The 26,828-nt window shown below is 43.0% G+C and overlaps 1 protein-coding gene across 1 annotated transcript in view; it reads left to right on the forward strand.

Annotated features, from left to right (window-relative positions):
- The first annotated feature begins 11,948 nt into the window (after positions 1-11,948).
- NFKBIE (NFKB inhibitor epsilon) overlaps positions 11,949-26,828 on the forward strand; it is a 37,243-nt gene continuing 22,363 nt past the window's right edge. Inside the window, exon 1 of the mRNA XM_060754065.2 lies at positions 11,949-12,470. Within this exon, the coding sequence (XP_060610048.2) occupies positions 12,103-12,470 (368 nt within the window). The 5' untranslated portion in view covers positions 11,949-12,102. The remainder of the gene's footprint in view (positions 12,471-26,828) is intronic.

Below are 26,828 nucleotides of genomic sequence, written 5' to 3' on the forward strand. Positions count from 1 at the left end.
TCCCCATATGTAAAGTGATATTGAGAAATAATGTTTATTCCTCTCCTAAGAAGTACTGAGTGAAAATGGTAGAGAAGGGGAATGTGGCTTCATGTCCCAGAAATCGGATTTAAAAATACGGTGCCTCTCCTTGGCAATTTCCTCACATTTTATTTCATTTCCTGGAGAGAAAGTGCTAAATTATTTAAAGAAAGGCTTTCCCTGGGAAGGGGAATGAAAATGAGGGCACATCTGGATGTCACCCCAATGCACTTTTATCACTTTCAAAGTGATGTGCATCCTGATGTGAGGGAGTGTCAATCTCTTTGCCATGGCAACATGGATGAGTCCCCACTGCCTCCCTCCTCGGCAACCTGAGAGCTTCTTTGCTGGACAAAAACTAACCTAATTATTCACCAAATGCTTTTTAAAATAGTAATAGATTACTGACAGAGCTTCTGCCCTCAGAAGAAACATGTTATTTCCCTTTCCTTTTCCTCTCCTCCTCCTCCTCCTCCTCCTTCTCCTCCTCCTTCCTCTTCTTTTTACATTTTGAGGAAAATATCCAAAAGCTCGAGGAAACATACTGTGAAATCATTGAGATATTCTTCACTGATTCTAATATAGGTGTTATTACGGTATTCCTGTTTGGATTTTTTTTCTCTTTGGCCATTCATTCCCCCCCTAATTTATAGGGCATTTTACTATTATAAGGAAGGCAGGCCTGGATTTAATCTCTGCCTTCCCAGCGTTTCCATGGGAACAGTAGCAAAACTGAGGAGCTTGTGAATTTCACAGTCTGCCACAAATCCACTTTCCTTCACCTAAGTAAATGCAGCCTGGAACATCAGAGGTAGAAAAAGAAGGATGGCTTCTGTCCTTAGGTGCCATGGACGCATTCATCCTGAAACAGAAAAATGAGGACAGACAGGAAAAGTTCAGCTGCTGACCTTTCCACCTCTGTTTCCTTAGAATCTGCTAATCCAAAAATGATTTTTATGAAGCTGTTGAAGTATTTTACATGGATTTGCTTAAAAAATGCATATGTCTGAAAATGAGCAAAATCAGATATTCATTCCCTCCATCATGTCCAATAAGAAAGCAAGAATAACTCTCCTAAATCGGACCAAGGGTGTGTGCAGCCAGGAAATCAGGAGACGCTTACTTCTTGGGAGGAGAGCAATGTCCAATCTCGATAAAATAGTAAAGAGTAGAGACATCACACTGGCAACAAAGATTCACATAGTTAAAGCAATGGTATTCCCTGTAGTCACCTACGGATGTGAGAGCTGGACCTTAGGGAAGGCTGAGCAAAGGAAGATAGATGCTTTTGAACTGTGGTGCTGGAGCAAAGTTCTGAGAGTGTCTTGGACCGCAAGAAGATCCAACCATTCCATACTTCAGGAAATAAAGCCTGACTGCTCATTGGAGGGAAGGATATTAGAGACAAAGTTGAAGTACTTTGGCCACATCATGAGGAGACGGGAAAGCTTAGAGAAGACAATTATGCCGGAGAAAATGGAAGGAAAAAGGAAAAGGGGCCGACCAAGGGCAAGATGGATGGATTGCATTCTTGAAGTGACTGGCTTGACTCTTAAGGAGCTAGGGGTGGTGATGGCCAATAGAGAGCTCTGGCGTGGTCCATGAGGTCACAAAGAGTCGGAAACAACTGAACGAATGAACAATGACCTCTGTACCTTATATCAGGCGTCCATCTACTGAGATTATGACTGGAGCAGTGTCTCTTTCTTTATCTTGTCCAACAAAACAAAACACAACGCAGCAGTTCTGGAGCATTTGGTATATGGCTAAATAACTTCAAATTGAATTGAACAGTCCAAGATTTCTTTCTGTTGCTAGCATGGTTGACAACCAGTTTGCCTTCTTTCAGCCCTCCAGATTTAAGTGAATGAAGCAAGGGGCATGTGAACCCTTTCCTTTGTAGTCTGAGGCAACATTAAGTAGTACTGGTGTCATAATAATGTTTAATAATAATAATAATAATAACAATAATAACTTTATTTCTTACCCGGCTCTCCTTGTGGTTTTAGGTAGGTTACAGTATAGCTAAAAACACATAATAAAAATGTAGTAATATGTTGAAATTAATTACTTGGGATGGCCATCAGCAATAATGGATTCAAAAGCAGCACTACTTTGAAAATAAATGCCTCTCAGATCTTTATGTGTCTAAGTGCTGTCATACAAAATAGATTTTATATTGGGTTTGTTGAATGGTTTCCTTAGTAACAATCTCATACATGACAATATGCTCCACTACCTACTTTAATAGGTGCATCTTAACCATTGTTGCTGATCTATATTTGCCTGTCACGAGCTATTTGTTGTGTCATTGTGCAAACAGCCACTCATAATATAATTGCATCTTGAGCTTTTGTAGATCGTTATTTGTTGATGGCAACCAGCCTAATATAACTGGCTAGAGCCCTGTGTAAGGGCGCACCTAGTGTAAAGGAATTTTATCTGTTCCTATGTGATATACATTATTAGCCCAAACATTTAAGAGACACTGCTGGTTCCATTACAGTAGTCTTTACTCCCAGCAAGGGAAATTTTTAAGAGAGGACCCCAAATGCATTGCTGGTTGTCTCCATGATGCTTGGGGATTTTCCAGTGAGTATTCTGGCTTTTCCTACCTTTATCTGACTTTACTCCATTTTTACCAGAGTATCCCGTGGCTTTTCAGCACTCTGGATAGCTCGATTGGGTCAATTTTAGCCCAATCCTTTGTCCAGATCAACACTGCACCAGATGGCAACAGATGGTTCATCCTCATTTTGCCACTGTCACTCCCTCCCGGCCACAAAATTATGTGCAAGCACCTGATTGTCGCCTGTTACATCTGCTAACGTCATAACAGGGCATCAATGCAACCAGCAAGAGAGAGATCCATCTCCCCTTCTGTGCCAAGAAGGATGTAATCCATGTGTCTACTGTCTGTAAAAAGAACCTGCAGTTTGACTCACATACACAGGAAGAGATATGGGGAGTTTTATTTGAACCCTATAAGCATTTGGAGCACCAGCTAGCTCCATGGAGATCAGGACAGATCCTACTATTAGAGAGAGTGGCAATGGCCTTTGCCAGACAGTCCTGTCAGGCAGTCGCAACTATCAATTGGTTGTGTCTCCTAAACTACAGGTAGTGAGGATCCTAATTCTTTGACATTGTTGAAGGAAGATTAAACTGTTTGGACTGAGGGGCTTTGGTGGAAAGCAACTACCTGTCACCAGTGATGAAGTAAGATTCAGCTACCAGACTAGTTGACTTCTATCGGTGGACTGAGAAGAAAATGACATGTTGCCCTTTACTACCATTAGCAAAATATCTTTTGTTGGAGCTTGTAAGGAATCAGTGAGCGTGTTTGTCAACTGTAAAATAAGATGCATGAAGCTGATTGGTCGGGCTATGTCCAGGGAACAGACTGAGCCTGGGACTTTTGAATACCATTACATTTTTGTTGAGGCTTCAGCTATGCAGGTGCTTGGAGCAGCAGAGAGAAAAAACAGAAGCAGAGAGAGCCAGAGTTTGGTGTGTGCTCCCACTTCTTGAGCTCCTGAAGGAGTTTAACTCTATGGACAAAGAAAGACTATCTGAATGAATTGTTTATTGTACTAGCCATACGCCATGACATAAAATATACAACCTTTAAAGATACAATAAGCACTTTCCAATACAAGTATTAAAACAAGTTCCATATACTAGCTCTTTAAAATTATAGTAGTGACATAATAACAATTACAAATGTCTGGTTTGTATCATCCCAAAGAAAGACTATTTTAAAATCCATTATTTTAAAAAGACATTATGTGAGTTGATACAGCTGATCACATTGTACATATGTTGTTCTGAACCATGAAGAGTAAACTACTTGTTATTCATTGTTCATCTGCGTGGCATATTTTCTTTCTCTGGCAAGGCAGTGTGTGGGCTGATCAAATGTGAACTACGTGTGGTTTATTTTACATTACGCCACACTTTTGACCATGCTCCTGAAAATCTAATGTAGAAACAACTGAATAGACTGGCTGTTAGAGGATTCAAACCGTGCTTCAGCTCTTCCAATGCTACAATTGTATATCTGTATATAAATGCAAATACTACCAAATACCAAGAAAATTTTAGCTGCCTTCTCACAAACGGGATAGCAAGCCAGTGTATGTAACTGCTATTTTCCTCGATCTTTTTCCAACTGAAAAAATCTCAGATGGCACACCTGGTAAGTCGTCTTAGAAAGAGATTTCAAATAAGTGATTTTGTCAACTAAAAAGCCCTTGTCCCTGGTTACCATCTCCCTCACGGGTGGTGCCAGTGGAAACCCGCAAAGAACTTTCTGAGACTGTTATTGCATCTATAAATTCATGTGGGAGAATGAAGACCTTACAGTACCTCAATCCCCAGTAGAGAGACTGAATAAAAAAATAAGCAGGCCAACCCAACCAGAATAATGTTCATGACTAAGACACGATAGCCGAGCTGCAAATAAAATGGAATAAAAACCCTGAGCTCCCAAAAGGCAGATCTGGGGAATGAGATTCTTTCAAGCACATGACCTCCTTCTACCTCCCCATGGGACTACTGTATGCACACACCTGCCAATGTGGTCAACACAGAAGCAACATCCTGGAGAATAAAAACACCAATGCCGAAAGCCCTTTAAATGGCATCAGTGCCAGGGAACAGCTGGTTACCTGGGTAACCCTGCACAGCTCATCACTTATTCATGGAGCCTTGGCGTGCTGCTGAGCTTTGGAGCCCATACTTAGCGTAGTCCCTTCAGCACCTCTCGGGGATAGCATCCTTCCGTCTTCACAGCTTCTAATTCCTTCTCATCTCTTTATTCTTTCAGGAAGCAGATGGGTATGCCTGCCTTCCTGCTTGCCTTCACTAAAGCAGTTCCTCTGCCCAGAGCTAGATTTTCTTGTTTCCTTTTATTTCCCAAGCCTTTGTTGGGAAATAAAAGTCCACACCTGATATTTTGAATTTACCATGGTGGAAAGGGGATCTTGTTGTACCTCAGAGACTTACTCAGAGAGAGAAAGAAGTTGATAGCACAAGTTTTCATAGGCTGAACCTATTTCCTCAAGTGTGTGGAGTAAAGTGCCTAAGAACAGTCATTTGTAGGCCAACTTGATTGATTGCCATGCATTGCAGCAAGGAAAAAGCCACAGGGAATTTATGAGAATGGCAGGGGAAGATAAGGGACAGGTGGCAGCAAAATACTAACCTGTGATTTAGGTAATTTATAGAATGGTGAGTTTACTCCTTCCAGTATCTGATTCTTCTTTGCTTTGTGGGGTGTTTTTGGTTGCAAGAGGCTGAGCACACTGCACCATAAGATGTGCTTTGGAGACCTGTGCAGGATCACCGATCCTGTGCAGGATCACCGAGCCAATGCATTTATATGCCAAGGAAGCTACACAGTCCAAAGATTGTGAGGATATCATGGGCAACACACATCTGTCAGCTGATATACTACTTCTGCCTGCATATGTTGTAAAACAGTTTCTCAGCCTGAAGGTCGGGACCCCTGGGGGGTCACGGGAGGCGGACGGTCAGAGGGGTCACCAAAGACCATAAGAAAACACAGTATTTTCTGTTGGTCACGGGGATTCTCTGTGAGAAATTTGGCCCAATTGTCTCATTGGTGGGGTTCAGAATGATATTTGATTGTAGGTGAACTATAAATCCCAGTTACTACAACTCCCAAATGTCTGTTTTTCCCAAACTCCATCAGTGATCACATTTGGGCATATTGAGGATTCATGCCAAGTTTGGTCCAGATCTATCATTGTTTGAATCCACAGTACTCTCTGGATATAGGTGAACTACAACTCCAAAACTCAAGGTCAATGCCCATTAAACCCTTTCAGTATTTTCTGCTGCTCGAGGGAGATCTGTGTGTCAAGTTTGATTCAATTCCATCATCTTTGATTGTAGGTTAACAGCAACTACAACTCCCAAATGACAAAATCAACCACCTACCCCCCACCAAATTTGGTCCAGTGAATGAAATACATCCTTTATATCAGATATTACATTATGATTCATAACAGCAGCAAAATCACAGTTATGAAGTAGCAACAAAAATAATTTTATGGTTGGGGGTCACCACAACATGAGGAACTCTATTAAGGGGTCACGCCATTAAGAAGGTTGAGAAATACTGTTGTAAGAACTGTGCCCCTGCACCTTCTGAGATGTCCCAAAGGACCTGCGGGCATGCTTTTCTTGGTTGTTACTATCTCACTGGTGATGAACATGCGTACGTCCCTCTGTCTGTACAGATAAGGACTTCAGTGTTACAGTTCATGGGTGGGAATCATGCAATCATCTGGGTGTCTTAGGATTGCAACTCCCAGCTATCCTAACCAGCATAGTCATTGTGAAGAAATAATGGGAGATGTGGTCTGGTAACATCTGGAGAGCTACAGGATTTCCATCCCTGTCCTAATCACTATGAACAAATAGAGCCCAGGAAATACTGTTTGGACTTGTGTGCCTTCAAGTGATTTCTGAGATCCTAAGATGGCCCAATCAAATGATTTTCTTGACAAAAATGGTTCAGAGTGGCTTTGCCCTTGCCTTCCTTCGACTGGGAGTGTGATTTGCCCAAGATGAATCAGTAGGCTTCCAATGTCCTGTTCCAACACACCACTACACCATGGTTCACTTCAGCTCCAATAAGTGGCCATGCTGGTTGGAGGATTTTCAAAACTCTGGTGGAAGTATACATGAGCCAGACAACCAGAAATGTAGTTCCAGGGGACCAAAATGATAGCATTGTCCCCCTCAAATAAGAATCATGTCCCCCAATGAAATATTCCTTCAAGTCTCACATGTATAGAATTGCACTATTTTAAAAATTTTGTTCGGCATTTTGGATATACAGTTTAGACTCCTGAAGAAAAGGAGTGTGCAAAGAGGCTGAATTGAAAAGTTCTAGATGGAAAGGATTTTCAGTGTCATACTCTGCAGTGCTGGAATTTTCAAGACTGAATTAAAATTTCATGGGGAGGGGCAGAATTCTTATTTGGGGAGAAAAAGGTTCTCGCCCCTCCACCCAAGGTATACCCTCCTGACATGCAGTGTCAAAATTAAAGGCATTTCTGCTTTTTCTTTTTGGTGCTCAAGTCCTAGCATGGAGCTCCATCTGCTGATGGGCTGTGGCATTTCACCGACACAAAGGATCTTAGAACATTCTCAAGCCGCCTGTCAATTTATGGTGGCCTCACAAATTTCATAGGGTTTCCTTAGGCAAGGAATTCTTAGGTATGTTTTGTCAGTTTCTTCCTCAGAAATGCAGCCTGCAGGTAGTTGGTAGTGATATCTTGTCTAAGTACTAACCAGAGCTGACTTTGCTTAGCTTCCAAGATCAGAGGGCATCTGGTGCATTTTCAAAACAGATGAAGAAATGTGTGATAGGCTCTTGTAATCTTCATGTTGGAACATCTGCAATGTTAGTAAGAGCTGTATTGCTGATCCATGCCCATTCCCCATAGCTATTTTAATTTAAATTTATTGAAATTGAAGGATCCCCTCCAGCAGACATTGGGTTTCTATTTGCAGCACAAGGCATGTCGATACTCAAACATAGTGCTGGTATAGTTCAGTGAGTAAAATACTCTAGATGTGTTTACTTCTGTAACAAAAAATTTGGTACCAGAGGCAAAAATAATATGGAAAGAGCAGAGATAGGCTCTTATCCACATGTTTCAGCAAACCTTTTATTCAAAATGTAGTATGTGTACATGGAAAATAAAACAACTATGTCACATCTATCTTTCATAAGTCAGAAAAAGTATTTGGAAACATCTAAAAGTTTTGAAGATAAATAACATTGTATTCTTTTTTAAGAGGCTGCTTAATTAGATACAGTGCTGCTGAACAAATTGAAGCTGTTTCGATATCTTCTTGGGAATGGCAATTTTCTATCACCATAATCAAGGAGGATGTATAAAAAGTTACCTTTTGAATTACAACTCCCAGAATCCCCCAGCCAGAATGACCACTATTTGCAGCCCAAAAACAATGTTTTTGAATTCTAGCATCAAGCTAGTTTTCCATTAAAGATAGCTGATTCAGTCAGGATAAAAAAGCCCAGGTATTTTAATTAATTAGTCATTAACAAAGTTATTGGAAGAGAGAATAATTTTAATGCTCACACAAAGCAATTTTGCTTCTTTCCTAGGTGAAAAATGTCATATATCTGCTTTATGTGATATATTTTTAAAACTTGGTGTATAATTAAGAACCATATGTTGTCGTTTGGAATATTCTATGTATTTAATCTTGGTTTTAATTTTTTTGTAGATTGGTAGTGCCTGTGTTTGTGTTTTACAGAAGCAATCTTCTGCTTACAGGCAAATTTCACAATCTGTTCATCAGTAAATCACTGAGAAAGTAACTATCGGAAATGCAGCCCTGAAGAATTATGTGGTCACTTTTGGCAGCAGCGATGAGTGTTTTCTCCAGAAGTAGCAGTGAGCATGACCCCACATAACTGAGTCACCTCAAGTTACATTCGGATTTCTTTTTCTTGGAAATGCAAAATACAGGCTGAAGTTTCACTCATAGCAGGATTTATTCCAGTGGTATATTGGAGCCAGGATGTAACAGAATCCATGCATTGCAACTTTATGATAAGAGAGAAAGCTAACCTTAAAAGCTGTGGCACAGACACCAAGAACTGGGAAGCCCTGGCCCTTGAGTGCTGTAGCTGGAGGCCACTATTACCAACAGTGCTGTGGAATTCAAAGAGGCATGAATGGAGAGCGATAGGGAGAAATGTGTCAAGAGGAAGGCTCCTCAAGCAAATCCCCAAGGCTCTACTGGAAGTCAATCATACTGGGCCAGGAGGGATTGCAGATGATAATGGTTTTATTTATCATATCAGGAGCAAACCAAAGGTACAGTTGTAATGTATTTTTTTTAAAAAAAAACACAGTTTAAAAACTTGGCAGTTATCCAAAACATAATCTAGGGCCGTTCCATTTGTCAATTACATTTATTCGTAGTCACTGCTCCAATTACTTGTCAAAATCTTGGTCCCAAAGCCATGTCTCACCACTGGGACCACCTTGACTGGCTTGTGCCAGAGTCTTAACAGTTCGATCTTTAAATCCTCATATTGTGTCAGCTTTTCCAGTTGTTTCTCTTCAATCCTGCTGTCACCTGGGATTGCAACATCGACAATCCATACTTTGCTTTTTAACACAATCGTGAGGTCAGGAATATTGTACTCCAAAACTCTGTCTGTCTGAATTTGGCTATAATAGCAGTTTATGACAGTTCGGTGTGTGGCGTTGAAAATTTCTGCCACTTCTGTAGTTGTTTTGCTTCCAGTTGCCCTACAGGCCGATGCCCTGGTTGCTCAGTAGCGGGTCCTGGTTCCTGTAGCCCACTTGTTGTCGGGTGCCCAGGAGAAGCACTTGTCGCGGTCCTTATTATCCTGGGTGATGACCAAGCCAGTATAGACTTCTTTAGAGTTTGTTTCACCATATTTAAATGGGTTGGGTGCACTTAGTTCTACTTCTCAGTTGAGACCACTCTGGCTTGGTTGAACCTGCTGGTAATTTTATTTACTTACTTATTTACTTAGGCCATCCCTCATTGGCCGAGTAGGATAGTCTTCCAGGATCAGTGTTCTGGTGGGTCTGTAGGTGACTGTGGAACCCTATTCTTGATCTGTATCTTCTCCCGCAGTGAGGGCATTAGTTTCCAGGTGGAAGGCGGTCTCGGTCGGGGTTGGCTTGACGTGTCTTCCTCTTGGCATGTTTCTCTCTTTCACCCTCCATTCGTGCCTCTTCAAATTCTGCAGCACTGCTGGTCACAGCTGACCTTCAGCTGGAGCGCTCAACGGCCAGGGCTTCCCAGTTCTCCGTGTCTATGCCGGAGTTTTTAAGGTTGGCTTTGAGCCCATCTTTGAATCTCTTTTCCTGTCCACCAACATTCCATTTTCTGTTCTTGAGTTTGGCGTAGAGCAACTGCTTTGGGAGATGGTGGTCGGGCATCCGGACAATGTGGCCGGTCCAGCGGAGTTGATGGCGGAGGACCATCACTTCAATGCTGGTGGTCTTTGCTTCTTCCAGCACGCCAACGTTTGTCTGCTTGTCTTCCCAAGAGATTTGCAGGATTTTCCGGAGGCGGCGCTGATGGAATCGTTCCAGGAGTTGCATGCGACGCCTGTAGACAGTCCACGTCTCGCAGGCGTATAGCAGGGTTGGGAGGACAATTGCTTTATAAACAAGCACCTTGGTCTCCCTACGGATGTCTCGGTCTCTGCTTCATTCGGAGAAATGCTGCACTCTCAGAGCTCAGGCGGAGTTGTATTTCGGTGTCAATGTTGACTTTGGTGGAGAGGAGCCTGCCAAGGTAGCAGAAGTGGTCAACATTTTCTAATGTTACACCATTAAGCTGTATCTCTGGCATTGGAGAAAGGTTGGCTGGTGACTGCTGGAACAGCACTTTGGTTTTCTCGATGTTCAATGACAGGCCGAGCTTCTCGTATGCTTCTGTGAAGGTGTTTAGAGTGGCTTGTAGATCTTCTTCTGAATGTGCACAGATGACATTGTCATCAGCATACTGAAGTTCTAAAACAGATATTGCTGTAACCTTGGTTTTGGCTTTACACTACTACCAGCACAGCTCCCAACATCATAGAAGCAGTTAAGCCCCCCCCCCCCCCCGCCAATGACAAGGTGGCACCCGATGGGGGGATTATTGTTGTTGTTGTTTCTCAAAACCATGAGAAAGAGTAGGTTCTTGTGGGTTTTTCCGGGCTATAGGGCCATTTTCTAGAGGCATTTCTTCTGACGTTTCGCCTGCATCTATGACAAGCATCCTCAGAGGTAGTGAGGTCTGTTGGAATTAGGACAATGGGTTTATATATCTGTGGAATGGCTGGGGTGGGGCAGAGAGCTCTTCTCTGCTGGAGCTAGGTGTGAATGTTTCAACTGACCACCTTCATTAGCATTGGAAGGCCTGGCTGAGCCTGGGAAAATCTTTTGTTGAGAGGTGTTAATCTGTGCCTGGTTGTTTCCTCTCTGCTGTTTTGCTGTTGTAATTTTAGAGTTTTTTAATACTGGTAGCCAGATTTTGTTCATTTTCATGGTCTCTTCCTTTCTGTTGAAATTGTCCACATGCTTGTGGATTTCAATGGCTTCTCTGTGTAGTCTGACATGGTGGTTGTTGGTGTGGTCCAGCATTTCTGTGTTCTCAAATAATATGCTGTGTCCAGGCTGGTTCATCAGGTGCTCTGCTATGGCTGACTTCTCTGGTTGAAGTAGTTCCCTTGATGTATAGCAGGAACACTTTTCCTCTGGGTGGACCTTCATCAGCCTGGACACAGCATATTATTTGAGAACACAGAAATGCTGGACCACACCAACAACCACCATGTCAGGCTACACAGAGAAGCCACTGAAATCCACAAGCATGTGGACAATTTCAACAGAAAGGAAGAAACCATGAAAATGAACAAAATCTGGCTACCAGTATTAAAAAACTTTAAAATCACAACAGCAAAACAGCAGAGAGGAAACAACCAGGCACATCTTAACACCTCTCAACAAGAGATTTTCACAGGCTCAGCCAGGCCTTCCAATGCTAATGAAGGTGGTCAGTTGAAACATTCACACCTAGCTCCAGCAGAGAAGAGCTCTCTGCCCCACCCCAGCCATTCCACAGATATATAAACCCATTGTCCTATTTCCAACAGACCCCACTACCTCTGAGGATGCTTGCCATAGATGCAGGCGAAACGTCGGGAGAAATGCCTCTAGAAAATGGCCCTATAGCCCGAAAAAACCCACAAGAACCTAGTGATTCCAGCCATGAAAGCCTTCGACAATACAGGAGAAAGAGACTCCTGGTGGTTCCAGCGTTGGCTCCCACTTCTGGCCGCAAGAGGGCGCGGGCGGGCCTTCCCTCGGAGGGAGGCGGGTCTCGGTGCTGCCTGGGCGGAGCCTGCTGGCGCTGGCTCGGCGGACCTGCAGCTTCGGTGTTTCCCTCCGCGAAGGCGCTCTTGTCCTCGGCATGCGGCGCCTTCCTGCTTTCTTTCCCGGGCCTTTCCTCCGCTGAGCGCCTTCCTCCCCGGCTGCCATGGCGTCGTCGTCGTCGTCGAGGGCGGCGGTCCGCTGCTCCTCTCTGGAGGACGGGCAGTTCGACTCGGGCCTGGGCTCGCTGCGCTCCTTGCAGGGCCCGCTGGGCGAGGGCGAGGGAGAGCCCCCTTCCCCGGCTCCCCGAGAGGCCCCTCCGGGCAAGGAGGCGCCCGCCGAAGCCGACGAGAGGCTGGACTCCAGCTACGGCTCTGCCTCCTTAGTCGAGGCCTTGGCGGCGCTGAAAAAGACCCCCGAGAAAGAGGAGGAGGAGGAGGAGGAAGGAGAAGAGGTGGATGGGCCCCAAGGAGAAGAACGCCTCAGGCAGCAGCTGCTGGAGACCTTCACCTTCGTCTCAGAAGAAGGAGATACGTGAGTGACAACACTCCCCTCTCCTCCCCAATTTTAAGTCCCATTGCCCTTGTCTTTCACATCATTGGGCATCATGGCTAGAACTGATGGGAGTTGTGACACAGCAACATCTGGAAGGCTGCAGTTTGTCCTGTAGACTCAGGATAGTTTTGACTTCAGATCCAAGGCTTCTGCATGGCCTGCCTGATGTTCAAATGGGCTTTAACTTTGCATTGTCGAAGGCTTTCATGGCCGGAACCACTGGGTTGTTGTGTTCCAGAAGCATTCATAGAATCATAGAGTTGGAAGAGACCTCATGGGCCATCCAGTCCAACCCCCTGCCAAGAAGCAGGAAAATTGCATTCAAAACACCCCCGACAGATGGCCATACAGCCTCTGTTTAAAAGCTTTCAAAGAAGGAGCGTCTACTACACTCCTGGGCAGGGAGTTCCATTGCTGAACAGCTCTCACATAGAATCATAGAATCATAGAGTTGGAAGAGACCTCATGGACTATCCAGTCCAACCACCTGCCAAGAAACAGGAAGATTGCATTCAAAGCACCCCCAACAGATGGCCATCCAGCCTCTGTTTAAAAGCTTCCAAAGAAGGAGCCTCTACCACACTCCGGGGCAAAGACTTCCACTGCTGAACAGCTCTCACAGTCAGGAAGTTCTTTCTCATGTTCAGATGGAATCTCCTCTCTTGTAGTTTGAAGCCATTGCTCCATGTCCTAGTCTCCAGGGAAGCAGAAAATAAGTTTGCTCCCTCCTCCCTGTGACTTGCTCTCACGTATTTATACATGGCTATCATGTCTCCTCTCAGCCTTCTCTTCTTCAGGCTAAACATACCCAGCTCTTTTAGCTGCTCCTCATAGGGCTTGTTCTTCAGACCCTTGATCATTTTAGTCATCCTCCTCTGGACACATTCCAGCTTGTCAATATCTCCCTTCAATGATAGTCATGTATAAATATGTGAGAGGAAGTCACAGGGAGGAGGGAGCAAACTTGTTTTCTGCTTCCCTGGAGACTAGGATGCGGAGCAATGGCTTCAAACTACATCTGAACATGAGAAAGAACTTCCTGACTGTGAGAGCCGTTCAGCAGTGGAACTCTCTGCCCCGGAGTGTGGTGGAGGCTCCTTCTTTGGAAGCTTTTAAACAGATGCTGGATGGCCATCTGTCAGGGGTGATTTGAATGCAATATTCCTACTTCTTGGCAGGGGGTTGGACTGGATGGCCCATGAGGTCTCTCCCAACTCTTTGATTCTATGATTCAATTGCGGTGCCCAAAATTGGACACAATATTCCAGATGTGGTCTATCCAAGCCAGAATAGAGGGGCAGCATGACTTCCCTGGATCTACACACTATATTCCTATTGATGCAGGCCAAAATCTCATTGGCTTTTTTTTGCCGCCACATCACATTGTTGGCTCATGTTTAACTTGTTGTCCACGAGGACTCCAAGATCTTTTTCACACGTACTGCTCTCAAGCCACGTGTTTCCCATTCTGTATCTTTGCATTTCATTTTTTTCTGCTTAAGTGGAGTATCTTGCATTTGTCTCTGTTGAAGTTAATTTTGTTAGTTTTGGCCCATCTCTCTAATCGGTTAAGATCGTTTTGAATTCTCCCCTGATGTTTCACCTGCATCTATGGCAAGCATTCTCAGAGGTTGTGAGGTCTGTTGGAAACTAGGAAAATGTGGTTTATATACCTGTGGAATGGCCAGGGTGGGAGAAAGAACTCCTGTCTGCTCGAGGTAGGTGTGAATGTTGCAATTGGCCACTTTGATTACCATTGAATGGCCTAGCAGTTTTCAAGGTCTGGCTTCTTACTGCCTGGGGGAATCCTTTGTTGGGAGGTAATTAGTTGGCCCTGACTGTTTCTTGTCTGGAGTTCCCCTGTTTTTGAATGTTCTTCTTTATTTACTGTTATGATTTATTTATTTATTTACTTTGCTTATATACCGCTGTTCTCAGCTCGAAGGCGACTCACAGCGGTTAACAAACAGTAAAAACAGCAGTAATTCGATGCAACATAAACAATTAACTTAACACATTATCCCCTAATAACAATAAGCAATTAACATACACAATTATTACAATAACCATGTCCAATCGTCTCATCATCCAAGCATAGATTTAGAGTTTTTTAACCCTGGTAGCCAGGTTTTGTTCATTTTCATGGTTTCTTCCTTTATGTTGAAATTGTCCACATGCTTGTAGATTTCAATGGCTTCCAGGCAATTAAATGTTAATCAAGGTGACCAACTGAAACATTCACACCTACCTCAAGCAGACAAGAGTTCATTCTCCCACCTGGGACATTCCACAGCAGCCGGGGGGGGGGGGGGGGGCTTGATGGGCTCCCCCCCCCCCCAAATTCTCAGGGTGGTCCGCGAGAAGGCCTTACTCTGGTACATTATTTAAACTGTTATGTTTATTCATATCATGATCTGATCATCATGCTCAATATATCCCATATGCATGGGGGTATTGGGATAATGATATAAAAGGTTTGCTAGGGTAGATCCTCAGTCCCCCCCAAATCAAACTCAGCCCCCCCTCCCCCGGAATCAAAATCCTGGCTACGGACCTGTTCCACAGATATCTAAACCCCATTTCCAAGTTTTCAACAGACCTCACAACCTCTGAGGATGGCTGCCATAAATGTGGCAAAACATCAGGAGAGAATGCTTCTGGAACATGACCATACAGCCCGGAAAAGACAACAACCCAGCTTTAAGCTTTCCCCAACCTCAGAGGCACAAGGCCACTTGAACTGCCATGGCTCAATCCTAGGAAATTCTGGGAGTTTGCAGGTTTACAAGGTCTTTAGTCTTCATTCGGGAGCATCAATCTACAACATCTTTGATTCCATTGCATTGAGTCCTGGCACTGTAAGTGGATCAAACTGCATTCAATCTACAGGGTAGATGCACCCTAAGGCTCTAAGGAAGTAACTCTGGGATTAATCTTTTGGAGTCCAAGTTTAGTCAAGTTGCATTTCCATGGCAGAATTAATGGCACTTTTACACCACTTGAACTGTCATGGTTTGATGCTATAAAATCCAAGGAGCTGTAGTTTCTCAAGGTCTTCAGCCTTCTCAGCCAAAGGTGAGGCTGGTGGCCCACTAGACTACAACTCCCAGGATTCTTTAGCATACAGCCGTGGCAGTTAAAGTGGTGTCAAAATGCATTCTCATGAATGAGATTGGACTGGATGGCCGAAGAGGTCTCTTCCACCTCTATGATTATATTGTGTAGATGACTCTTTGCTCTCCCCCCCTCCCCCCCGCAGAACGGATGGGTTTAAGGATCCTAAGCAGTTGGAATCAAGAAGAGGGAAATACACGTGTTGTTTTGTCAGTTGTCAGCACCCACCTGGAATTAATATATTTTGACACAAGCTGCCGGGGCTCAATGCTGTGGAATTCTGGGATTTGTAGTTTGGTGAGGCACCCATACACTTTGGCAGAGAAGGTTCAAGGTCTTGTGAAGCTACCACTTCCATAATTCTATAGCATAGGGTCATGGTAGTGAAAGTGGGGTCAAACTGCAATCCTTCTATAGTGCAGATATCCCCATACTGCAGGGTGAAGGAGCCTAGACAGTGTAAACACACACACACACACAAATCTCTTAAAACACATTATTTTGTCTCCTGCACACTTATCTGATCTCTATAAGAACATCTTGTTGGGGGAGTGGGCTTAATAATAAAAGACCCTCCTCATGAATGTATAGCAGAGTAACTTACCAGCAGCAGCGTGACCCAGCTAAAGTGATAAAATGAACAAAAACACACAGACCAATGTTATCTCATCCATAGGAGGCCTTTCTTTGTAGTAAAATAATATGGTTACACTATTTACAAGAACTAGGTTTCCATAACACACACAAAAAGCCTAAATACACAGTAGCATTACACACAGCCGCATTCACACTGGAGCTTTCTCACACGAGGCTTCTCTCACACAGAGGTTTGCCTCACACTCCTCAGGACGACACTAGCTTTGGCCTGCTGACTCTAACAGGCTTTGGCCTACTAACTCTTTGAGTGCTTGACTCACACACACTTTTGAAATAAAAATATCCAGTTAATTTTTAATATTTCTGACAATTGTGACGTTTTTCCAAAGTGTTATGTGATTGGGATCTGGAGCAGATGTCGGGGAGAGAGCACAATATTGTGAAATATCTGTTTCTCTCCCCTCCCAACTTCTCTTGAGTCGGCACAATTAGATTAGTGCAAGTGTTCTTTGGTTGGAGTTGTTTGTTTACTTATTTGTACAAATGCTGAATAGCTTGGCATATATATAACTGCTGGGATCAGTTGTTATCAGCTTTTTCATGGTTTTGTCTGCACTACAGTCCTGTGGAATAGGCTAGATAAGGGGAGCTTCTACACTGTAGAAATAATGCACTTTGACACTACTTTTTAACTCCTGTGGCTCAGTGAAATGGGATTCTAAGATGTCATTTCGTGAGGGACCAGCAATATCTGAATGGGGAAGACTTCATAAAATCACAGTTCCAGTGATTATGTAGCATAGGGCCATGACAGTTAAAGTGGTATCAAGCTGCATCCATTCTACAGTGCAGATGCAGGAAAGGAGATATGGAGACCAGAGTGAATTTGAATGGCTGTCTGAATCAGAGGAGGTCCCTGGCAGAAAGCCACTTTGTCTCCAAAAAGCAATAGATTGCTGTTCTTGTTTGTAAGGCTGTGAATGTACAGGGATGCAGAACCATTCCCCCCATTCCATGCTTACCCTTCGAAATTAAAATAATTTCCCCCTCCTTTTAAAAAGTAAAATTGGGGAATCCCACATAGTACAGCCTATTTTAAGTGATCTGTGCTTTTTATAGCCGCCCTTGTAAGCTCTAGAATGGTGTGGGGGGGGGGGGGGGAGCCTTGCGAATTAGTGTGAAATGCTGATGTCTTAATCCCACATGATTCCTACTTCTGTGATGTGGTGCAACTGAGTTTCCCTCATGCCTTCCCTCTGAGGCATCTGTTCCAAGTTAATGTGTGTGGTTTTGCATCTTGTGGCTTTCAGTTAGCTGTTTTTCCGTGGACTATAAACAGGCCAAATGTGACCTTGTACAACTGGAGGTGTGGTGGGGGAGATTCTTCTCATGAAGGAACCGCAAGCTGCTCTAGAAATATTAAGTAGACTCATGAGTCCTCTTTATCCCAAGTTTGTTGGTAAGCTTGAGGTCCATTTATACTATCCTAACTTTTTAAATTCCATGGTTTAATCCTGTTGAATCGTGGGATTTGCAGTTTAGGGAGGGGCATTTAGAACTCTCAGCCAGTGCCTCATGAAACTACAAATCCCAGGATTCCATAAATTGAAATCTTGGTGGTTAAAGTGGAATCATAGTGTTATAATTGTGTAGCAGCTTTTCTCATCCTGCGGGTCGGGGTCGCAAGGGGGTTTCAGAGGGGCCGCCAAAGACCATCAGAAAACATATATTTCCGATGGTCTTAGGAACCCCTTTAGCAGAGATGGCTGAAGATCTCTCCGCCTATCCTTCTCTTCCTTTTTGGAAACAGAAGGCAAATCCTCCTCCCAAAAGCCCTCCTCTGCTGTGATTGGCCAGCCTCTCAGCCAAAGGGAGGGTTGTTTCTGAAACTCCAAGCGGACAGGGGAGAGCAGGCGTGCTCGGTGTATGGCAGTATGATGCGCATGTGCGGGCGAGGGAGAGCATGTAATTGGGCCAGACTGGTGGGAGGCTTGCACCAGCGAGTGTCTTCGAGGTATGGGGGTTCTGTGTGGGAAGTTTGGCCCAATTATATCATTGGTGAGGTTCAGAATTCTCTTTGATGGTACGTGAACTAAAAATCTCAGCAACAACCACTCCCAAATGTCAAGATCCATCTCCCCCAAATTCCACCAGTTCTCACATTTGGGTATATTGAGTATTCATGCCAAGTTTGGTCCAGATCTATGATTGTTTGAATCCACAGTTCTCTCTGGATGTAGGTGAACTACAACACCAAAACTCAAGGTCAATGCCCACAAACCCTTCCAGTAATTTTCTGTTGGTCATGGGAGAACTGTGTGCCAAGTTTGGTTCAATTCCATTGTTGGTGGAATTCAGAATGCTCTTTGATTGTAGGTGAACTATAAATCCCAGCAACTACAATTCCCAAATGACAAAATCAATATCCCTCCCCCCCAACTCCACCAGTATTGATATTTGGACGCATCGCGTATTTGTGCCAAATTTGGTCCAGTGAATGAAAATACATTCTGCAGATCAGATATTTACATTACAGTTCATAGCAGTAACAAAATTACAGTTATGAAGTAGCAACAAAATTAATTTTATGCTTCACCACAACATGAGGAACTTTATTAAGGGGTTGTGGCATTAGGAAGGTTGAGTAACACTGTTGTGTAGTATGAATGGGTCCCTGTTCTTCTCTTTCTATCCTGTTCTTTGGGTACAAACTTCTAGGAGAAGGAATACCTGTCTGTGGAAAAGGAGATGCAGTGCTAATCTCTTGTGACATTCATACCTTGCCTCCTCAGCTCTTCTTCTGCTCTCAAGTGCTCCCCCTCCCCCCTATCATTTAAAATTAATTATTTTCTCATTCAACTCCCAAAAATGATCATACTAGCTGCAGGATTCCAGGTGCTATATCTAGAAAAAGAAACTATTCCAAGCTGTGTGTTCTCCAGAACTGGATGTGAGAGCAGAAGAATACCTTCCTTGAGTCTTGGGAGAAAAGTAGGATAAAAAGGTAGATAAGTGCATTCTGGGAGAAAATATAACACAGAGAAAGGTTTACTTCATCTCCTTTCTGTCTTTCCCTTTTCTGCATAACCCACCCGCCCCTCAGTTTTTCAGATATCTTTGGTGCGAACCTCTAAAATATGGACCTGGTGCCATCATGATTGTTACTGTTGGCTCTTTAGTTCCATTGGTCATTGTTGATCCTGGGTCTTTCAGTGCATCTGCATTATAGAATTAATACAGTTTGACACCATTTTAACTGTTGTGGCTTAATGCTGTGGGATTCTGGAAATTGTAGTTTTGCAAACTACAATTCCCATAATTCTATAGCATTGAGCATGACATTTAAAGTCATGTCAAACTATTCATTCTACAGTGTAGATGCATTATTATTTGCCATATTTACATCCTGCCCTTCTCATGCCGAAGGGCTGCTGGGAGTTGCAGTCCAAGAACATTCCACCTGTTGCCCAGGCTTGCTGCCTGGGAATGAGAGACCAGAACATTTGGAGTATGTGAGATTGCGGGTGTTTGTCTGTAGGTTGTTTTGTCCTATGGAAGTAACTGGTCACAGTATACGTTTGTCACATTTTGTCTTCCATAATGTGATGTCCTCGACCTGGAGGAGACGCTGTTGCTGCTCCATCTCCTTTTCCTTTAATTTAAACCCCATTTTCCCCCTCATCTTTGGACTCAAGACAGTAGTCCAGTATGTTGCTTTTGTAGTACTTTCAAGAAGAGAAATCATACTCATCAAGCTCATCCCCCGCCCCCTTTTTGGTTCCTGGTCTGTGGAAAGGAGGAGCTTCTGTCCTTGGACTAAAGAGCATTTCTCATGGAAGACCTGTGATTCTTTTATTAAGTTGTTTCTCAGTAGTCTCCACTGGGAAATATCACTTCCTTGTAACAATAGTTATGTTGAAACAACAGAAGTTTGTGGCTTCGGATTTCTACTTCCTGTTTTTTAAAGCAGCCATGAGGGGCTGGAGTTGGTTCTAGAGTGGATCAGTACTATTCTCCCATCCATGCTTTCCAATCAGTAAAAGGGGTTGTGCCTGCTGGATGATTGTGGAAGTTATAGTCTTAAAATGTGAATTTTGACTAAGCCAGTGTTTCTCAACCTGGGGGTCAGGACCCCTGGAGGGGTCACAGAAGGGGTGTCAGAGGGGTCGCCAAAGACCATCAGAAAACAGTATTTTCTTTTGGTCATGGGAGTTCTGTGTGGGAAGTTTGGCCCAAATCTATTGTTGGTGGGGTTCAGACATCCTCACTGTTGATATAAGAATACAATGTACAGCTGACTTAAAAACTTCAAAGATTTTAAAGGCACTTCTATGACATTGTTCTATCAGTGTGGTCATTTTTAGCTGAATATAAGGGAAGTACTGTTTGTGCTATTCTTTCCACTTGATTGCAAATATTCCAATAACAATGTTCATATTACGCTTTGAATGAGTTTGAATATATTTAAACAAAGTGTACTAACCAGATAATGTTATTTAAATCAGCGTGCTTTTTCCCTGGTTCAACGACAGCTTTTCTTTTTCCTCATCATTCTGCTGGTATGTCTGCTGGGAACTTTAGTCCAACATTATTTGGAGAGTTACATGTGGCTTATCCCTGATTTAGAGCTTATCCGTTTAACAGTTTTGACTAAGATTTTTCTTCATACAGGGAAACTGCATATAATGCAACAAAGCTAAATTACAAAGAAAGAAAAATAAAATAGGTGGAAATAATATACAAAATAATATGGATTGATAAATAAGAAAAAAGATAGAAAAAATAAAAGTGACTTCCAGTCTTCTTTCATTTTTAAAAAGTATATAATCTGTTCAAACTTTGCCTATCTATCTCAGTAAATCCTCCTCCTCCTTTCTATAACATATTCCTACTAAAAACAAATTCAAAACTTATAAAACCATATATATATTCTGTAGAAAGGCAATGCAGAACTAGTAATTTTATCAGCTACTGTTATTAATCATCTTTTTTGTGTGTCAGGAGCAACTTGAGAAATTGCAAGTGAGAGAATTGGCCGTCTGCAAGGACATTGTCCAGGGGACGCCCAGATGTTTTACCATCCAGGGAGAGGCTTCTCTCATGTCCCTGCAAGGGAAGCTGGAGCTGACAGATGGGAGCTCACCCCGCTCCCCGGATTCAAATTGCTGACCCTTTGGTCATCAGTCCTGCCGGCACAAGGGTTTAACCCATTGCAAAAAAAAAAAAAAAATCATCATCTCCTGAATTTACCTAAACAAAAGTATTCTCCCATTCTCATTCTATTTTTAACAATCTATCATATCAAATATTAATCTTTTCATCTTTTTACTAAGAGTTTTCCCAACTCTATCCCATCTATTTCTCCTTCCCTCTAATTCAGTGGTTCTCAACCTGTGGGTCCCCAGATGTTTTGGTGTTCAACTCCCAGAAATCCTAACAGCTGGTAAACTTTTTGGGATTTTTGGGAGTTGTAGGCCAAAACACCTGGGGACCCACAGGTTGAGAACCACTGCTCTAATTCTTTTCCAATTATGTCTCCCAGCAGCTGTTTCCAAAATACCACTGTCTCCTGCTGATATCCTTTAAAATTATCTAACCTTCCAGTACATATGTAAATCAAAGATTAATATAATTTGAAAACAGTTGCTAAAATTACATATACCAATTTCTTTTACACTAAACGAACATTAGACATTAAGCAACATAAATGACATTTTTGTTCCAATAAATCTAATCTTTATTTCCTTTTGCATTTATATCTCAAACTTAACCTTTGAGGTTTCCCCCCAAACTTTTGCAACTATACAAGCTGACCCAGAGTTTAGAAAAACCCCTTTTTTGTTCTTTCATGTTCAGACAATGTAGTTACTGAAGTTTTACTCCCCTCCCCCTTTTATATATATTGCAGTTCTCTCATGAGTTACATATTTCAGCTGTAATCTATTTCTTGGATGCCAGTATTCAACTACTGTAATAACTGCATTCCTTTCTGAACTGCTGAAACTAAAATGGCTGAGCAACTTATATCTCTCAATGAGCTGCATACTCAGATGTTAAATTATATGTCTTGGCTTTCCAGAAATTAGATTGCATTTTCGGGGAGGGGAGGGGGGTGAGGTTTGTGACTGCAATCATGCATTATGGAACCTGTTTGTTTTGGATAGAGCTCTCTAATCTACAACGTATTGGTTAGCAAGTTCAATGGGGATCTTCTTTACTATCTATAAAACAACAGTTGATTACATAACATGAGTAGAAAGATGGCAAGGAAGGTGATGATGAAAAGAGGAAGGTGAACGGGTTGACCATTGGGCAGACTGAGACAGTTGCTTTGGGTGTTTGATTTCAGGTGTTACAAAAACACAATAAATTATTTTCTGTTTTATTGCAATTCAATCACAGGGAGAGATGCTTGTGGAATTTTTCTCTTACCAGGTTTCAAAATAACTTGGCCAGCCTTGAGTTCTGTGGATCTAGACCAGTGGTTCTCAACCTGTGGGTCCCCAGATGTTTTGGCCTTCAACTCCCAGAAATCCTAACAGCTGGTAAACTGGTTGGGATTTCTGGGAGTTGTAGGCCAAAACACCTGGGGACCCACAGGTTGAGAAATCACTGATCTAGACTTAGGCAAACAATACTATTTCTCATTCTACCTGAGGAAGATAAATATTTTGGAGCTGGTTCTGGAAGAAAACTGCAATGGTCTCTTGCTCCAACCACTGTAGGAAGGCGGTTGCCCTGATTTTGCTGTTCAAGGATAGATTCAGAAGATCATTGGAGTCTGTCTGCCATTTTGCTTTGCCTCACACAAAAGATCAGACCTTGTAGGGTTCATTTTATGAAGTGTGGGATTCCCCCTGTGCTCCCTGCCTCCGATTAAGATGCAGTGAGAAAATAATGTGGAAACTGTGGTAGCTATTTTAGTAGTGCAGAATACACATGTGGTCTCCGGAGGGAGGCTGAGATGTCAGGGAAGCCTAAACTCTTATTATGTGGTTAGTACTGTGTACTCTCCTGATTGATGGGAAGTCATGTGTTGGTGACGTCTAGACCTGAGGCGTTTAAAAATAGATATGGGAAGGTCAATGAGTTTATTTAAAGGTTCTCTTGGAGGGGCTTTTACTCTTCATGTGGTGATGCCTGTAGGTGAGCAGTCATTGAGACTACTGAAGCTGATGTTCTCCACTTGGGCTTCTTGCTGATTTTTTTCCATATCAGGAGCAACTTGTCAGAGAATTGGCCGTCTGAAAGGATGTTGTCCAGGGGACGCCCAGATGTTTTACCATCTAGGGAGAGGCTTCTCTCATGTCCCTGCAAGGGAAGCTAGAGCTGACAGACGGGAATTCATTCCGCTCCCCGGATTCGAACCACCAACCTTTTGGTCAGCAGCCCTGCCAGCACAAGGGTTTAACCCATTGCAGCACTGTAGGCTGATGTGCTGGACTATAACTCCCATCAACCTCATCAACAAGGCCGGTGCTGGTTGGGTTATGAAGGATGTGGTACAATGCACCTGGAGAAAACTAGCCTGTGTAAGGTTACCATAACTTAAAATTTGAAGTACGTGGCTATGTTTAAGTCTAACTTGATGAGAGGAGGAAAATAAATTTGTGAAGCAGAACTGCAGCTTGTGATGCAGGGTAGATTGGTCAATTAAAATGTTTTAAATCACCTTAAAACATATACTAGAATAATTGAGCAGACCACTTTTAATAGTGCCCGTATGGTGCATGGTTTGAATCTTGGACTAGGACTCAAAGAGGTCACGGTTGAATCCCTGCTTGGCCATGTAAATGCACAGAGTGACTGGAAAAATCACTCTCTCTCAACAACCGAGGAAGGAAATAGCAAACTGCATTAAAAAAAACTTGTCGAGAAAACTCCAAAAGTCACTTGCCTTAGAGCAGTGGTTCTCAACCTGTGGGTCCCCAGATGTTTTGGCCTTCAACTCCCAGAAATCCTAACAGCTGGTAAACTGGCTGGGATTTCTTGGACATGTAAAATCTTTTCCTTCCCCCCCCCCCAAAAGTTTTTAAAACATCAGATACCTTTGTGACTTTTACCCCACCCTGTGCAATAGCAGGGCAGACTGCAAACATAGTTGAATAAACTTAGATATGCAGATAATACCACTTTGATGGCTGAAAGTGAGGAGGAGTCTTCTAATCAAGGTGAAAGAAGAAAGTGCAAAAGGTGGGTTGCAGTTAAACATTTTTTTATAAAAAAAAACCAAGATGATGGCAACCAGACTGATTGATAACTGGCAAATAGAGGGAGAAAATGTGGAGGCAGTGACAGACGTATTTCTAGGTGCGAAGATTACTGCAGAAGCAGACTGCAATCAGGATATCAGAAGACATTTACTTCTTGGGAGGAGAGCAATGACCAATCTCAATAAAATAGTGAAGAATAGAGACACTGGGAACGAAGGTCCACATAGTTAAAGCAATGGTATTCCCCGTAGTAGAGCTGGACCATAAGGAAGAATGAGCGAAGGAAGATAGATGCTTTTGAACTGTGGTGTTGGAGGAAAATTCTGAGAGTGCCTTGGACCACAAGAAGATCCAGCCAGCCCATCATTCATTAAATAAAGCCCGACTGCTCATTGGAGGGAAGGATATTAGAGGCAAAGATGAAGTACTTTGGCCACATCATGAGAAGTCAGGAAAGCTTGGAGAAGACAATGATGCTGGGGAAAATGGAAGGAAAAAGGAAGAGGGCAAGATGGATGTGACCAAGGGCAAGATGGATGTGACTGGCTTGACCTTGAAGGAGCTGGCGGTGGGCTGGTCCATGAGGTCACGAAGAGTCGGAAGTGACTGAACGAATAAACAACAGCATGGCATGTTGGTGAGGATATTCTGTAATTGAAAAACCATAAGCTAAAGTCTCAATCCTTCTTGCTGGCATAAATTGTACTTCAAAAATCTTAAAAGTTAGGTTTTTGCTCATTACTCATCTTCAAATCTTGGATAAGTTGGACAAGGGAATGGGGGGAGTAACCAAACAAGTACAGTAGTTCTCACAAACTCAAAATTTATCAAAGCCACTGGGAGAGAAATATCCTTCATAAACTTAAGTCATGGGCAGTCTGATATAGAAAAAGCTTCATCTTTCCTCCTTTATATGGGGCACAGCTCTATGCATAGGTATTAATACATGCTAGGGGTTCTTTGTATGTGCATGTGGATGTAGGTTGAGTGGAGTGGAGTTATGCGTGATTCTTCCCACATGCTTTCGGTGCTCAGAGAGGTATGTGAAACCCATTCTAGCATTTCTTGCACAGTTATGATTATGTAGGAGGCTGAGCAATCATCATGCCCACTATAATTTGTATATTACCTTCTGCAATTGAAGCGGGAGTTAAATGGAAAATTGTCAGTAAACTCAGGTTATATGAATAAATGTAAAAGCAGTAGAGCTCTTAAGAAAATCCTCTTGACATTTTGCAAGAGAAGGGCCAAAAGCCCTGTTGTGTCAGGGTTCGTTGAACAGCATGACAGGACTTCCCAAGTTTTCATGTGTTTTTAAGCTAAAAATCTTGAATCTTCACTTTTTCCCCCACAGTGCATGCAAATGTGTAGCCCTTGAGACTAAGATTGTGACTCTCTGGTGTCAAATGTAAGGTTCTTCTAAGCCCATGGCAACTCCTTGTAGAATGTGTTACAGTAATCCAAGTGGGATGTAATCAAGGCATGTATTACTTTGTGAGATCTGCTATCTGAAGGAATGGGCACAGCCGATGCACCATCTTTAGCTCTGCAAACACACTCCTGGTCACTATTGAAACCTGGATATCCAGGCTTAGAGTCCTTACTGCTATCACCAATGATGCAGTTGTTTTGGGAGGTCTTATATGTACCTTTCTTCCAGTAGGACTCAGTCTAGCAACTGTATAAAGGTTTCCTCTTGACATTAGGTCTAGTCGTGTCCGACTGTGGGGGATGGTGCTCATCCTCATTTCTAAGCCAAAGAGCTAGCGTTGTCCGTAGACACCTCCAAGATCATGTGGCCATGTGACTGCATGGACTGCTGTTACCTTACCACCGAAGCGGTACCTATTGATCTACTCAAATTTGCATGTTTTTGAACTGCTAGGTTGACAGAAGCTGGGGCTAACAGAGGGAACTCAACCCGCTCCCCACATTCAAATAGCTGATCTTTCAGTCAGCAAGTTCAGCAGCTCAGCGGTTTAACTCACTGTGCCATCGGGGACTCCAAGCAGCTGTATAGGATCAATTTAATGTGATTCAGATAAAGTGTGCTTGACCAGGATTTCCCCCAATTATTATACTCTGGATCAGGCCTGCACAACATGTGACCCTCCAAGTGTTTGATACTCCCAACTTCCAGAATCTCTAGCCAATGGTCAGGTATTCTGGAAGCGGATGTCCAAAACACTTAAGGGTCACAGGTTTTGTAGTTCTGCTCTAGAGCCTTGCCAATTTAGCCGTTGACAACCAATATTAACTCTGCAGAAGCTGTACTGGTTGCTTGTCTACTTCCATGCCTTGTTCAGGATGTTATTGTTTGTCACTTAATCTCAACAATCTCGTTACTTCTGTGAACCTACCTGTGTGGGAAACTGTTTCCTTGCATTCAAGGAAAGTGCTCCTCACATAACCC

The sequence above is a fragment of the Anolis sagrei genome, chromosome 1, assembly GCF_037176765.1.
Source record: "Anolis sagrei isolate rAnoSag1 chromosome 1, rAnoSag1.mat, whole genome shotgun sequence".
NCBI lineage: Eukaryota > Metazoa > Chordata > Lepidosauria > Squamata > Dactyloidae > Anolis > Anolis sagrei.